The 16,953-nt window shown below is 44.1% G+C and overlaps 1 protein-coding gene across 1 annotated transcript; it reads right to left on the reverse strand.

Annotated features, from left to right (window-relative positions):
• Positions 1-3,793: 3,793 nt before the first annotated feature.
• On the reverse strand, positions 3,794-15,458 carry mettl22 (methyltransferase like 22). Its single transcript, XM_041278478.1, has 12 exons — positions 15,353-15,458; positions 12,934-13,072; positions 10,634-10,770; positions 9,695-9,920; positions 9,474-9,514; positions 9,249-9,393; positions 8,731-8,802; positions 7,989-8,042; positions 7,145-7,225; positions 5,927-6,029; positions 5,349-5,517; positions 3,794-4,584 (listed from the first exon to the last, which is right to left on the reverse strand). The coding sequence occupies exons 2-12, from the start codon at positions 13,037-13,039 to the stop codon at positions 4,525-4,527; spliced, it is 1,194 nt and encodes a 397-aa protein (XP_041134412.1). The 5' UTR covers positions 13,040-13,072; positions 15,353-15,458; the 3' UTR covers positions 3,794-4,524.
• Between the last annotated feature and the right edge of the window lie 1,495 nt (positions 15,459-16,953).

Genomic DNA, 16,953 nt, shown 5'->3' on the forward strand with positions numbered 1-16,953 from the left:
TTTTTTTATAGTAGTAGTAGTAGTTGTTGTTGTAATAATAATAATAATAATAATAATCCACCTGTGTAAATAGTTTTTAAACTCCAATATCTAAGTACAGATAAAACCTGAAAAAAACAAAAAAAAAAAAAACAAGACGTGTTTGTTTGTAACCCCCCTCGTGAAGAGTCCTTGTAAAAGCAAACATAACCCTGCATATTTCTGGAAAACGACCCGGGTCAAATTCTTCCGTTCCTGTTCATTTAATCCGTGGCGTCTCGTTTTGTACTCGACTGAGGCTGGAATAAATCAAAAGTTTCTTACACCATAAAAACTCATTATCAGTTGAGCACTAACAATGCAAAAATGAAATAAACGTTTCTTGGAAAAGAGCGTTTCTTGACTTGGGAAGCATCTGTAACGAGCGGTATTCCACTGGAATCGCGTAGGCGGGGCAGAATGGTGCCAGATGGAAGCTGCAAAACGTTTAACGTAACAATTCTTAATAACAGCGACAACAACAACACATTTCTGGAAGATACTGGATAACACGACTGTAATAAAACCAGTCTATCTATAAGTTATATAACGGCGTTCAGTGCTAGTGATCACAATGCACAAACACACCACTAATGACAATGTGCAACACAGCGCAGCAACCAACCGGTTCTGACCAGATCTTGCTTTCGATTTCCTCCAGCGTTTCCATGTGTTCATCGTTAACCATTACGCGTAGCAGTATTATCACACTACGAGCGGAAAGGAAAACAGACACATTCATATTGTCAGCAGCAGCATGCATGACCGAGACTGGTGTCATGTAGTCACCAGACAGAAACATTGCGTGCGCAGTGCTATAGTGCTCGGCCTCAAGTCCATCACTTGTTGTCAGGATACAAGCGAGCATATTTCTTGCTAAATGAAATAAAATGCAGTGTGTCTGTCAACGGCCATGGAGAACACAGCCAGGTTATATACTTTATAATTCCCGTGCATGCATTAGGTAGCTGCATGCTGTGTCAGTGATCGCGTAAAGAAACGTTTAAAACCCACCGTATCTTTCAGTTGTCAGGAACGACCGGGCACTATTCTCTGTTAGTGGTACTGCAGGCGATCAAAGTCCCTCTAAATTTCAAACCAAACGCCGGCCAGCGACACAGCTACTTTTCATTTAAATAAAGACCGATGAAATCTAGTCTTTGAAGGTGTTTGTGGTCCTGCCTTCCTTCCATTTCTAGCCAATGGGAATGCAGAGCATGTACTGCTCGGTCAAACAGTGAGTAGAGCGAACTTCTTTTTTTAAAGGAACAGAGCGGAATTTAACAGATCGTAAATACAAATACAGGAATTAAACATGGTAAAAAGATTTTAAAACAAAACAAAACAAAAAAAACCTTAAACCGCTTCTGCTCTCTTTGAAAATTCACATCCGCATACTCTGTGATGTAAACACGCAGGTTCTGCCGCTGCTGCATGCCAGAGGATGGTGTCATAGCAGTGAGTGTTAGATAAACAAAACGGGCGGTTTGTAAGTGTGATTGTTGGAGTAATTATGGATTAGTACAGTACATTATGTCTGCAGTGAAACGCCTGTCACACCTCTGAGTTTTTGTCAGCTCAGACCAATGCATTGAGGGCTAAGCCAGTCGCACAGATGAGCCAATATCCAGATTTTTGCATTTCAGATTTTTAAATGATCAAAACTAAACGGTCAATGCAACACCCAGTTAAACTGCACGGGCTTTTTTTTTTCATTCAGGATCAACGCTTTCTTTTGCTGCAATTGCAAAGTCTCGTTATGGGAGTATACATGTGTCTCACTCCGACTCTGCACTGAGTCTCAATGGAAGCAGCAGCCCTGCAAGGGTGCTGGAACTAAGGGTGCTGGGGGTGCGGCAGCACCCCTTGGCTTTGCATGGCTTCTATCATATACAAAGGTTACAATTTTGTTTAATGGCTTTCAGCACCCCCACTTTAAAAATGGTTCCAATGCCACTGCAGCCCTGTATCCCTGGCAGCCCCAGGATGGATGTCTTGGCTCAGCTTTCCCATCGCCTCCCCCTGGGGATCTCAAATCCTCGCTGCCAAGGCTACACTAGCAAAACACACAAGGCACTTGTTACTCCTGGCGCACCCACTGGGGAAGGACTGACCCAAGCCAGTACTGTGGTGCCAGTTTCGCACATCTGAGGGTTGCACACAAGCTCTTTCTGCAGTTTCAATATGCAGTGCAGCATTTTCAATAGCATTCGGAACCCACTAATTTGGGTATGTGCGCAGCCTGCCTCCCCATCTACACAAGCTCAGCCATACTATGCAGGGTGTCTGTATGCAACACATGAAGAAGTCTGTATGTACTAAACAGTGCTGGAGACGCAGCAGGATCGCCCCTGGGGGGGGGTCGCCCCATGGGAAAAATACGCCTTTTACGTACGGGTAAAAATCCTACTTATTTTTCCAGGATTCGAAGGTGTAATGATACATTACGTTACATAGCCTAATATTCTCTTTATAAAGCAGGCTTAGAAGGTATTGATTTTGCTTTCTCACAAGTGGCACCAAGTGGTCAGAGGCTATGTTTGCGAACAGAAACTTTTGCTGGTGTATGCTGCCCTCTAGTGTTATTTGCAGGCGGACCTCAAACTAGGGAAGGGCTTTTCAATCTCATTTTGGGCTTTTTGCAGGTCCAAGATCATCCTGTCTTACGAGACACGGCCCACCGAATGGAGACACTGCTGTGTTCTGGGATGGGAATTGGATCACCTGGGGTGCATTAACCACCTAGCTGTGGTTCTTTGGAAAACCCCCATGGGAAAATAAAATAAAAACCGCATGGCATTCACATGTTGAAGTGGGACCCAGGATATGGGTAACCCAATGAGACTGTAATCTTTGGACTTTCATTGGCTTCATGTTTATTTCTTACCTATCTTTAAAAAAAAAACTATGTACACAACAAGAAAATAAACTCAATCCAAGTGTGTATGTCTCTTAGTTTAATTAGATTTAAATGCAAAACGAACATCAATTTAAATAATATTTGAACAATAATAAAATAACATAGAAAGTTTTTAATTCTTTTTTTTTAAATCTGTAAATTATGATTATTATATTTGTATGCACAGGATTACTGGAAACCAACAATCAGAATTAATTTTGAATTTAAAAACAACATGATGGTAAAACTGGCAGTTTATATAATTGTACAAAAAATACTTGTTTTTATTCACTTGGTAAAGGCGTAGCTATAGAACACAAATACAAACCTGAGGTTTATTAAACAACTATTGTTACAAATTTCAGGGAAACAGTTTCAGCAGTAATCTCACACAATATAAAGACATCAGTGGCAGGGTCGAGGCCAGTGGGGATCAAACGCTGTCACAGTAGAATTTTTGTAGAGTAGGCATAAAATAACTGGAACACAAGAACACTTTGGGAATGAGAAGAGGCATTTACCCCTACCAGGCGGGTCTAATTTAGTAGGACAGGGTCCAGTCGTTTTTTATTTTAAATGTTCCTAGTGTTTTAGACCATACCTCTGCACCCGAAAAAGAAAACATCATCCAACAGTTGTCGAGGTGCACCGAGTCAGTTTTGATGATGTACATTATTTAACTAGATGTAGTCCCATTCATTTCAAAGCAACATAGACTTTGTACCTCGGTTCATGTTACTTGGAGCAGCTCCTTGCAGGTTTTGTATCTTTTTTTAGATTAACTGTTGCAGCACAAAAACGTGGATTAACATACAGGTTTGTAAAAATATCAGTAAGCTCACGAATACACCCGCCCCACAAACGCTGCAGCACAAATCAGACCTTCAGGGGTTTGAAAAAAAAAAAAATGACACAAGCTTCTGTTCTTGCTCCAAGTAGAGAAGTGTAAAGTGTTTGTTTTGTAAAATTATAATTAAAATCATTTGCAATAAATCATCTCTTTAGCGTCTAATAATAAAACTAATATTGCCCAGAATTCATGACACTACATTCATTTTGTAAAATCTGCTTTGTAATTTTTTCATATAAAAATACAACTTTTCATTTTTAGAAAGGAGCCGTGTATACATTTCAATTCTTGCATATACATTGTCTGTGCTTCCAAATAAAGGTGCATGTGTATAGTAATCTGGGATGGAAATAAAACTCCTGTTGCATAGCAGTTCGATCCATTCCTGGTTTTACTATGAGTTTAATAAGACACACCTGAGCTTGTTACCTGTACACTGTGGCTAATCAAGCTCCTATCAAAACATGGAGAGGGTGAAACTGTGAAACAACAGGAGCCGTTCAAACTGTGCCAGTTAGATACCTGAAAATGTAAAGTCTTATGACACCTATATGCTTGCAGTTTAGTAAAATAACCCTCACACTACAAAATAAATCACATATCGTCTGGCCTTTTATAACGAAGGAACTTCTTCCCTTCATTAGGCTTCAGTGTCTTTTTTGAACATGCTTCTGACACACAGATCGCACTCAAAGTCCATCAGTGCACAACAAACACACAAGGGGGCTCTCAAATTGCCCACAGCTGCCCTTTGACATCACACTGCTGGAGTAGCTTTCATCTGATCAGGATGTGAAGAAGTGATTTTCCACAGCTCCTGCAAAGAGAAAGACAAAATGGGAAGGACGGTGAGATCTTCAGGCACTGCTCTGTCAATAACTAGCTGTGCAACACAAAGGCTAATTAGTGGAATCATCACGAACAACGAGTTACTGCAAAGAACGAAAGTGCAAAGGACTGCATACAAACATTATATATAACAGCATGATTTTTAAAAGCAATTAATAACTAGGTTGCAAAAATTGTTTTCAAAATCCCATACAGATCATTGCATCCCTTTGTGTCAAAAAGGGTTAACAGTGTTTTTAAATTCAGATTCTTTTAAAAGCACTCAAAATCTTGTACGAATCTTGATTACAGGCACTATAATCCGCAGTGGGGGAGGCTCAGCCAAGACTTTTGAGATCAATGCCTGATAAGGGAATAATGTATCAGAGTTCTTTTCAAACGGACCTGCGTTTCTTAATGCTGCCAGCCTAAGATTCCTAAGCCTGGCGTTTTCAGATTCACTCTCCAGTATCTTTGTGTTCCCTTTATATAAAGGCGTCCCTTTATGCAGCGGAACATGTTATAATGCACAGGGGCCGTGGCTCCTGTTTGTCCCATAATGCCACTCTACTGGAACCCGAGTTCTCATTATAGGATGGAACACACATTGCACAGTCTCGTACCGATGGCTCCCTGCTACATCTATAAAAAGAGGTAGCACTGTAACTTAAGCAGTGGGATTCACACAGAGTTTAAGGGTGCTGGCATTCTGATCCACAGCTGATCAGGTGGTTGGAAAGGTCAGACGCTCACCAGCTGTTTGATGCGTTCATAGATGAGGAACTGTGGGAAGCAGAGCGGAACAGGCTCTAGGGTGAAGATCCTTTTGCCATCTGTGATGTTTTTCAAGTCGGACAGACAGGAGCGGAAATGATCATACGCCTCGCATGACACGTCCATGTGCTGCAGCGTGAAGTTCAGCCTGAAAACGGAGAGGCCATCAATACAGACTTAGCAAGTGTAATGCACAAGGGGGGTGGGGAAGGACAGACTGCCACACTAGCCGTGAGTCACATCCACGTAGATGAGAGATGTGCACAGACAGCCAAGACACAAAGGTGGGACTCACAGATTAGCACTGGAAGTTACACGACTTGAAATTAATACCTCAAGAATTGAATTCAAGTTGTAAATTGTGCTGGTGTGCTAGTGACGGTTTAGAGCAATAGGATTTGTGAATTCAGTCCCGTGTATAAACCAGCATGCCGGTACACTCACTCAGGAACACAGTGTGTATACACAGAGAAGTGTATAGAGCTTCAGTCTATCGACGAGTCTGTTGATCAAGCAATCCATCACACAGCGCAGGGCAGTCTCGTCGAGACCCTTACCTTTTCTCAATAGAAAAATAAAGAGTGCAGGGGTGTCTCAAGTTGCTCATGATTCTGTACAGAGTCCTAAATAAGCCATCCGTCAGGTCGTCGTCGTAGCACACTGAAAACACAAAAAGGCAATTTATACAAAAAAGGCAGTTTCCGTAGTGTAGCGCGGTGCGTAGCGAGTGTCTCACGAGGTTTCAGCGTGTTTGTGTAGCGCGGTGCGTAGCGAGTGTCTCACGAGGTTTCAGCGTGTTTGTGTAGCGCGGTGCGTAGCGAGTGTCTCACGAGGTTTCAGCGTGTTTGTGTAGCGCGGTGCGTAGCGAGTGTCTCACGAGGTTTCAGCGTGTTTGTGTAGCGCGGTGCGTAGCGAGTGTCTCACGAGGTTTCAGCGTGTTTGTGTAGCGCGGTGCGTAGCGAGTGTCTCACGAGGTTTCAGCGTGTTTGTGTAGCGCGGTGCGTAGCGAGTGTCTCACGAGGTTTCAGCTTGTTTGTGTAGCGCGGTGCGTAGCGAGTGTCTCACGAGGTTTCAGCGTGTTTGTGTAGCGCGGTGCGTAGCGAGTGTCTCACGAGGTTTCAGCGTGTTTGTGTAGCGCGGTGCGTAGCGAGTGTCTCACGAGGTTTCAGCGTGTTTGTGTAGCGCGGTGCGTAGCGAGTGTCTCACGAGGTTTCAGCGTGTTTGTGTAGCGCGGTGCGTAGCGAGTGTCTCACGAGGTTTCAGCGTGTTTGTGTAGCGCGGTGCGTAGCGAGTGTCTCACGAGGTTTCAGCGTGTTTGTGTAGCGCGGTGCGTAGCGAGTGTCTCACGAGGTTTCAGCGTGTTTGTGTAGCGCGGTGCGCGGTGCGCGAGTGTCTCACGAGGTTTCAGCGTGTTTGTGTAGCGCGGTGCGTAGCGAGTGTCTCACGAGGTTTCAGCGTGTTTGTTTGTGTAGCGCGGTGCGTAGCGAGTGTCTCACGAGGTTTCAGCGTGTTTGTGTAGCGCGGTGCGTAGCGAGTGTCTCACGAGGTTTCAGCGTGTTTGTGTAGCGCGGTGCGTAGCGAGTGTCTCACGAGGTTTCAGCGTGTTTGTGTAGCGCGGTGCGTAGCGAGTGTCTCACGAGGTTTCAGCTTGTTTGTGTAGCGCGGTGCGTAGCGAGTGTCTCACGAGGTTTCAGCGTGTTTGTGTAGCGCGGTGCGTAGCGAGTGTCTCACGAGGTTTCAGCGTGTTTTTTCAAGATTTCAAGGCAGAGATGTACCGTCCGCTGCTATCAGCACGGTGGTGTTGTCGTGTAGATCTGCCACCTCGTCTTCTGTCCAGCTGAATTCCACCTCTGGATCTAAAACAAAACACAACATCGCACAACAGCTCAGTACTCACGGCAGGCAAAATAAAGTGTCTCATTTCTGGAGTTCTGTAATGAAGTCAAAGCTCAGCGAGCTGGAAGTTGAAGAATGCTGAAAATAGCCAGTCAAGCTCATGCTGGATTAAAGCTACTTCTGCTAGCATTTAATGGGCATTCAAACAAGTGAACAAAATCGCAGGGCTAGATTCTCAAGCCATTTATTCCAAATCAATACCACACCAGTGTTCCCGGGTCCTTTCCAGGGTTTGTACACATTCCCCAATACAGTAAAACCTCTAATACAGGGATGGAAATCTGACTCCTATTGCATAGCCTTTCACCCATTCCACTAGCCCCCTGTGTATATAAGAAATACATTATCACGTAAATCATGAATAATGAAAATGTTAAGAGTCACGTCACAAAGTACACCATGCAAACTAGATTTAACGATTTAAATTACTTTGTGTGTAAAACACTAGGACACAGAGGTCACATCCTCGCTTGCTTTTTTGCATCATCAATACTAATGCTCACTTACAAATTCTGGTAAAGTACAAAAGACTCCTTCATTTTCTCTGTTGGTTTGCCGTGTAGCATAGATTTGGAGGTTGAACAGTAAATACCAAGCAGTCATACAAATACTGCCAGCTACAGCCTGAACCGTCAGTGTGACTAGAATGACAACTCTGGTTACAACGCTGGATAGAAGTTACCCTCGGTAATTACAGCTGTCTAAAAAAATAGTTTTCCTTACCAGTGCAGAAATCATCTCTCATCCAGTCCAGCTCACAAACTTTCACTTCCCCATCTGTTAAAAAAAATAGCAAATACAGAATCTAGGAAGTTTAAACAGAAAGACAAACAGAGGACCCTAGTTTAAAAAAATATCACAGTTAAACACCTTCTATTGTGACTAGGATCAAATGAGCTGAAATAAATGCGGGTCTATCTATAATAGGGTTTAAACCGTGAAAACAGGAGCCTCGCTGCTTTCTGCATTCCCTAAGCGGTCATATATAGATCTTTGCTTTATCCAGTGCAAGACAGAGGCTCATGCTGCAAAACCCTGGCTGGACATGATGGGAACTGCTTGCCCACAGAAGGGCTCCCCAGGTCAGGGCTGTGCCCGTGTTCCTGCCCTCAACCTGGCCCACATGTGGACAACACACCCACGGAGAATTCAGCCCTTCATATGAACAACAATGAAAATCAACTACTAAGCAGAGAAAAAAAAAAAACAAACTGTTTTAACATTCATAGTACAAGGTCACACGTATTGTTAAGACTAGATCGTCCGTAAACGAACGGAGAGAGAGAGAGAGATATGTATTTTAAATGTAGCGCAACATCGCCTCCCATAAAATAGACCAATGGTGGAGATCTTCTTCAGTCTGCAACATACTGAGAAAGATGCATTGTGAAGCATTGCAAGAGCCACTGAACATACATGTGTTCCTATTGTACCTTCTAAAGGTGGATCTCAAACTACATCCTACCTGCTGACTCCAGGATATGCTTGTTTAAAGCCACGTTTCTCTCGCACATGCTCAGCAAGTCTTGACCAACATCTGAAAAAAAAAAACACAAAAACAACAAAAGGCTAGATATTTACAAAGATTACGTGGGCTGATAGACGAACGCATGGCTTTTCCTTGACAGTCTTTAAATCTGGTGGCACACACACTCTGGTTCTCATATTCAGCTGGCCTGGCGGTCCAGTCCACATTGTTGCCATGCCCTTTTTTTTTAATGTTTATGCAAATGCAGTTCTGTCTGCAATGAAGCAAAGGTAAGCGACACACTGTCCCCCTGCTCTTACCAGCAAGTAAATCAAACAGCAAGATGTTTCTTTCCAAGACAAGCGAATGCCAGAAGAAGAATGCCTGTTAATTCAGGTTTCGCTGCATTCTGCACTGGATTCGAACCCAGCCTACGTGTGCAATTATAAAGGGGCCTTCACAGTCGTGCCTCTGAATGTTGCACACAGCACACAGTGCATCGCAGGCTCCCGTACCTGTGCAGTAGACCTTCTTGGCAACCGTCGCCATGATGATGCTGGTAACCCCCGTGCCGGCTCCCAGCTCCAGCACGGTGCAGCCCTGGAACAGGTCCCGGTGAGACAAGATGAAGTCAGCCATGAGAAAAGCTCCTCGCCAAACCTGCGGGACAGGAAGCAAACGCTGCTGAGAGCTCAGCACAGCGAGGCAAGCAAACAAACAAACAGCACACACACACTGACCTGCTTCCCAACATCTTCTAGTGGAGTGGCCATCGTATGTTCTGCAAGGTAATAAAGATGCATGTTCAAAAGCATCTATACAACCTAGTGATGCCAGGTCAGCCTTCAATCCTAGCTTTCTAATGTCACAATGTTTACAGAACAGGACACATGCATGCCATGCCATTAAAAAGTATATCTGCATTGAAAAAGACTGTGCTGACTATCCAATCTGCACTGACCGATCTTGATGACACTGCGGTCACTCTCTTCCAGCTCGTCCCTGTCGCTGGCTGCCTCCTCCCCTTTGCTCAGGATTATGGGATAGATCCTGTCCCTCCCAAGGGCGTCTCCCCCCCTCGGCCTTCTGACCACGTCCAGATCTCCATCCTCGTCCAGCAGAAGCTCCAGACTCCCGGACCGCCGCCATCCATCCTCCCCTTCCTCCTCCTCATTCTCCTCGTCCACCTAGGGTGGGAAAGACATTTTAAATTCTTGATTATCAGCTAAGATTCACATTACATGGGCATTCAAACGAGCAAACAAAAACTAAAATCACTCTGCTAGATTCTCAAGCCATTCACTCCAAATCTGTACCACACCAGTCTCACACACTATCTCTGTCTGTGTCTCACACACTCTCTCTGTGTCTCACACACTCTCTCTCTCTCTCTGTGTCTCACACACTCGCTCTCTCTCTCTGTGTCTCACACTCTCTCTCTCTCTCTCTGTGTCTCACACACTCTCTCTCTCTCTGTGTCTCACACACTCTCTCTGTGTCTCACACACTCTCTCTCTCTCTCTGTGTCTCACACACTCTCTCTCTCTGTGTCTCACACACTATCTCTCTCTCTCTGTGTCTCACACACTCTCTCTCTCTGTGTCTCACACACTATCTCTCTCTCTGTGTGTCTCACACACTATCTCTCTCTGTGTCTCACACACTATCTCTCTCTGTGTCTCACACACTATCTCTCTCTGTGTCTCACACACTATCTCTCTCTGTGTCTCACACACTATCTCTCTCTGTGTCTCACACACTATCTCTCTCTCTGTGTGTCTCACACACTATCTCTCTCTGTGTCTCACACACTATCTCTCTCTGTGTCTCACACACTCTCTCTCTGTGTGTCTCACACACTCTCTCTCTCTGTGTCTCACACACTCTCTCTCTCTCTCACCCCCTCTCTCTCCTGCTCGGGTAATCCACAGTCTGCAGTGTTTTCTGGAGGTGGCTGATCAGTGTATGATGGAGGGGGAGACTCACTGCAGTCCAGTTGCTCACTATCCCACAGAATCTTGAACTGCGATACAAAAACTGGAAACAGAACGGTAAAATCAGAAGCAAGATTCACCAACCTTGATCCTGTCAAGACCGAAATGAAAAGAAACCCCTCTCAGAGCCAGCACAGAGACTGCACATCTCACTTCTAATCTAAACTGATAAAGAACCCCTCCTCTCACAGCCGGCACAGAGACTGCACATCTCACTTCTAATCTAAACTGATAAAGAACCCCTCCTCTCACAGCCGGCACAGAGACTGCACATCTCACTTCTAATCTAAACTGATAAAGAACCCCTCCTCTCACAGCCGGCACAGAGACTGCACATCTCACTTCTAATCTAAACTGATAAAGAACCCCTCCTCTCACAGCCGTCACAGAGACTGCACATCTCACTTCTAATCTAAACTGATAAAGAACCCCTCCTCTCACAGCCGGCACAGAGACTGCACATCTCACTTCTAATCTAAACTGATAAAGAACCCCTCCTCTCACAGCCGGCACAGAGACTGCACATCTCACTTCTAATCTAAACTGATAAAGAACCCCTCCTCTCACAGCCGGCACAGAGACTGCACATCTCACTTCTAATCTAAACTGATAAAGAACCCCTCCTCTCACAGCCGGCACAGAGACTGCACATCTCACTTCTAATCTAAACTGATAAAGAACCCCTCCTCTCACAGCCGTCACAGAGACTGCACATCTCACTTCTAATCTAAACTGATAAAGAACCCCTCCTCTCACAGCCGGCACAGAGACTGCACATCTCACTTCTAATCTAAACTGATAAAGAACCCCTCCTCTCACAGCCGGCACAGAGACTGCACATCTCACTTCTAATCTAAACTGATAAAGAACCCCTCCTCTCACAGCCGGCACAGAGACTGCACATCTCACTTCTAATCTAAACTGATAAAGAACCCCTCCTCTCACAGCCGGCACAGAGACTGCACATCTCACTTCTAATCTAAACTGATAAAGAACCCCTCCTCTCACAGCCGTCACAGAGACTGCACATCTCACTTCTAATCTAAACTGATAAAGAACCCCTCCTCTCACAGCCGTCACAGAGACTGCACATCTCACTTCTAATCTAAACTGATAAAGAACCCCTCCTCTCACAGCCGTCACATCTACACACTTCTCTCAGAGCCGAGACTGCACATCTCACTTCTAATCTAAACTGATAAAGAACCCCTCCTCTCACAGCCGTCACAGAGACTGCACATCTCACTTCTAATCTAAACTGATAAAGAACCCCTCCTCTCACAGCCGGCACAGAGACTGCACATCTCACTTCTAATCTAAACTGATAAAGAACCCCTCCTCTCACAGCCGGCACAGAGACTGCACATCTCACTTCTAATCTAAACTGATAAAGAACCCCTCCTCTCACAGCCGTCACAGAGACTGCACATCTCACTTCTAATCTAAACTGATAAAGAACCCCTCCTCTCACAGCCGGCACAGAGACTGCACATCTCACTTCTAATCTAAACTGATAAAGAACCCCTCCTCTCACAGCCGGCACAGAGACTGCACATCTCACTTCTAATCTAAACTGATAAAGAACCCCTCCTCTCACAGCCGGCACAGAGACTGCACATCTCACTTCTAATCTAAACTGATAAAGAACCCCTCCTCTCAGAGCCGGCACAGAGACTGCACATCTCACTTCTAATCTAAACTGATAAAGAACCCCTCCTCTCACAGCCGGCACAGAGACTGCACATCTCACTTCTAATCTAAACTGATAAAGAACCCCTCCTCTCACAGCCGGCACAGAGACTGCACATCTCACTTCTAATCTAAACTGATAAAGAACCCCTCCTCTCACAGCCGGCACAGAGACTGCACATCTCACTTCTAATCTAAACTGATAAAGAACTCCCCCTCTCAGAGCCGGCACAGAGACTGTACATCTCACTTCTAATGCAACACGTCAGAGACCATACCCCATTCCTGAATACCCCTTTACCGTCTGTAGCACTCAGTGTAGCACGGATGGAAATAAGGCTCCCATTGCACAGCAGTTTGATCCATTCCTGGTTTTACTAGGAGTTGAATAAGACACACCTGAGCTTGTGAACAACACACAGGGCTAATCAAGCTCCTAGTGAAACGTGGAATGGGTGAAAGTGAAAGAGTCTTGTTTCCTTCCCCGGTGCAGTGTGGGAGGCATGTCGCTCGGTACCTGGCTGTCCGACCGCGTTCAGCCTCACCATGAGGTGCTGGGTGTTGGGCTGGAGCAGGTGGATGTCTGACAGCACAGTGTCGCTCCTGAACGTAATGGCATCCATGAGGAGGGCAGCATGGCATGGACCCGGGCAGACCTGCACACACACGTTTTAGAATTACTTTTCATCCTGGTTTCCATCTGCACCTATCAAACTCAATCTAAATCCATTATTATTCTACCAGGACAAACACCAACCTCTGTAGCAATTGTGAACCACTGGAAGCTAGAATTTAGTGTTTTTTGCACATCAGGTCAAAGTCACGAACAAACTTTAGCAAAGTTCTATCTCTGTAAAAACATGTTGGCATTAAAAATGGATTGCAAGTGGCGCTGAAGGGGTTGCACAGCTACAAGCAGCTCGTCTGCAGCTAGCCTTGAAAATGCAATTCTGCTTTGAAGTTTTTGTGGAAAGAAAAGGAGGATACAATAAGACTTGTGCGTAACATAACTGTAGTGGGCAGACTCACAATCCCCTGTTTACAAAAATAATCACGAAAATACACATGAAAGCACTTCAGACCATGAAGAGGACTGTTTTGTCAGCCCTCTGACTGAACCGAGAGCATAATTTCAATGCACATTGTGCTTCAAATCCACTGTCCACTGTGAGTAAAATACAGTAAAACACATTCACGCTGAAGCTAACAGAAATATCGACATGTTCATGTCTTACCCCTGCGACACTGCAGACAGTTAACAAGGGTGTTTTGTAAAGGCTGTTTATTGCACAGGACAGAGTTAGCAAGTCTCTCTCTCCCCAACACAAACAGCTGGCATCTAAACACAAGCCAAAGGCCACATGGCTCAGATCACAGGAGGATTGAACTGTGCAGCACAAGACGTCCAGAACAAATCTGAACAGCACAGGGTGTATTCTTTACAGAGCACACATTAGAGCCGACTGATCAACAAGCCTCTCCAAAAACCTGCTGCTGACCAGAGGCACGTGTCCGGGTCTGTCCGGCTCACCACATTACACCTTCAGCTGTACTTGTACGTGGGAGTTTAGTTTTAAAACACAGATTCAATGTGTTCAGTAGGTGCGGCTGGATTAGAAATGCGCCCGACTCGAGTACACTAGAGAAACAGGCTGCAATTAGAATAAGGCAATTAACCTAAGCCACTGTTTGATGTACTATCAAAACAAACGTTTGTTGGACTGATCTCCTCCTAGATGAACCCAGCCAACGCAGTGCGGTAATAAATCAAGAGCTTATTTAGTATGTAAATGAGAAAAAAACGAACGCGGTGTTTCTAAATACTGCGTCGCTCCTGAGTCACAGTTGACTCAGAGGAACAAGGTAATCTATAGTGCAGTTTAGCATTTCTGCCATCAGTCCTCCGTCTGCTCCCTCTGGAGGAAGGGAGAAGGCAATACTTTTTAAAACTACTGAGTTGCATTTGCAAAGAGTGTACACACACCACCCTGCAATTACTATTTAAAAAAAAAAGTGCTGCTTCAAGTTTTATTTCACACAAACTGTTTCTGTGCTGCTAACTGAGGGGGGTTGTAGATTACTAGAAATCGCTGTAAAATATTATTTTCATTCTTGGCGTCTTTCATACACACACAAGCAGTCAGATTTGAGAAATATCTGGTAAAGGAATAATTAGTGATCTCACACTTGCGTTTCCAGACACTGTGCTGAGTACACATACTCAGTGTAGTTACTGTACACAACGAAACGTGGCTCCCTGGTTTACACACGAGCAGGAGCATCACATAGCTCAACAGCACGTCACAGCACTGCAAGGCACTGCAGTTATTCTCCTAGTGCAAGGTCCTATTGCTTATCGAGGTCGAACTATGAAGGAGTGCGATGGTATATAACCTTAATTTAATCAGTTATAAATAAACGAAGCATATTAAACTAGAGCTAAACTAGAGCACCAGCTCGAATTTAGCGAGCTACAGAGGGTAGACAGTCAATTAACACCACAGGATCATTATGTCACTGTATTCCACCCAACCTCCACCCCTCCCCAGAAAGTTATTTTCAGTAGTATGCTACTGATCTACAGGGTATATGGTAACACACCAGCAGGTGCAGATCGCAAAAGTCTTTACGAATATGTGTCCTTAGCCACGCATTATTTAAACTGCAATACATTTCAAAATTCTACGCATGCACACTTCATGTAATCAGCGAACGTCACATTTAATTTAAAGAGAAATAATAATAATAATAATAATAATAATAATAATAATAATAATAATAATAATAATAATATCGGGCACACAGCTCGCTATTGCAATACTACTGCTAGCCCTCACGTGGCACAACACAAATAATAAGAGCCAGCTTTAGCTATGCCCCGCAACGCAACACAATAAAACAAGGTGTTTTCATGCCCTCTGAAATGCAACACGTACTTGACAGGTTCTTGCGAACCCTACTTGTGCTCCATTCTCCGCACGCTAACCTCTCCGGCTCACACAGCCTGGGGTTTGACAGATCGGTGCTACTTTTAATGGTGACCGGCTGCACGCAATCAGAGCCGGCGATACTTAGGTCCTGCCCATCAAGCTAATGTTAAGTGCAATAATCAGGCAGTGTATGTGGCGTTCAGGTTTATCAAATAATAATCACGCTACTGGCAAGTGCATGAATCAAAACTATACAGGCATGATACGGGAAGAAAAGGAGATGCATTGATCATAGAAGGAATCTGCAATAAAAATAAATAAATTCTGCAAGGATCACGCAGGCTTCGTCCTGCTTTACCAAAGTGTGACCCTTAGCAAGACCCTGAATTATTCTAGCTGTCATGTCCCATCATATTGTAATTCATATTTTTTTTGTGAGGAAATGTCATCGTTTGACAGGCGTGCAGGAGCTCATGATTCACTGTAAGACTGAAACTAACAGACCAAAAAGATTTGGAGGACTGGTTGTATAATTATTTTGCATTTGCTATTTTTTCCTCCTTTTATTAATTTAAATATGTGTGTAGTAAACCCTCAGCTTTATGGTATTTCTATTACTGATGATCAATAGCTCATGCTTTTGGATGATCTTGTGCATGTGCGTATTCAGATTAAACTGAACTGGAATTACAGTACACTGGATACAAATAATCTTCTTTGACTTTGATGATACTGTATTGCTGATAGCATGAATAAATTATTCTGCAGTTCCCACTGAAAATGTTTATGGAAATGTTTAAAAAATAATACCATAATTGACACTCACTTACTCACTCTCTTACATACTCACTCTCTTACATACTCACTCACTCACATACTCACTCACATACTCAATCTGTCACTCTCTCACTCACTCTCATACTCACTCTCTGTCTCACTCACTCACATACTCACTCACTCACTCACTCACTCTTATACTCACTCACTCTCTCACTCACATACTCAATCTGTCACTCTCTCACTCACTCTCATACACAATCACTCACTCTCATACTCACTCTGTCACTCACTCACTCTATCACTCACTCGCATACACAATCACTCACTCTCATACTCACTCTGTCACTCACTCACTCTCTCACTCACTCGCATACACAATCACTCACTCTCATACTCACTCTGTCACTCACTCACTCTCATACTATGTCACTCTCTAACTCATACACAGTCACTCTATCACACTCTTTCACTCACTCTCATACTCACTCACTCTCGCACCTACTCTCATACTAAATCTGTCACTCTCTCACTCACACACAATCACTCACTCTCATATTCATTCACTCACTCACTCATTCTCTCACTCGCTATCATATTCGCTCTCTCTAACTCAATAATTAGACATTTATACTGAAGGATTCTGCATCAATTTGCTTTTCTGACTGTCTGTTTTACCTCACAGACCTTTTTGAAAAAGAGTTAGATTAATGAATAGATTAGCTCTGTCTTCAGTCATATGATCTATTGGGATACAGTCTAGACTAGAAGATGCGTCCCAGAGAAATATTACAGCCTCTGTCTCTGCAGCAGTTGATTGCTTAGAGTAT

The sequence above is a fragment of the Polyodon spathula genome, chromosome 18 (assembly GCF_017654505.1).
Source record: "Polyodon spathula isolate WHYD16114869_AA chromosome 18, ASM1765450v1, whole genome shotgun sequence".
NCBI classification, from domain to species: domain Eukaryota; kingdom Metazoa; phylum Chordata; class Actinopteri; order Acipenseriformes; family Polyodontidae; genus Polyodon; species Polyodon spathula.

Excerpts from the sequence above, each read along its gene's own strand:
- mettl22 (XM_041278478.1), bottom strand. The coding sequence starts at position 13,039 with ATGGATGCCATTACGTTCAGGAGCGACACTGTGCTGTCAGACATCCAC. Across the intron at positions 10,771-12,933 it reads GAACGCGGTCGGACAGCCAG|TTTTTGTATCGCAGTTCAAG; the intron begins GTACCGAGCGAC and ends TTCTGTTTCCAG. Across the intron at positions 6,030-7,144 it reads CGTGCTGATAGCAGCGGACG|TGTGCTACGACGACGACCTG; the intron begins GTACATCTCTGC and ends TTGTGTTTTCAG.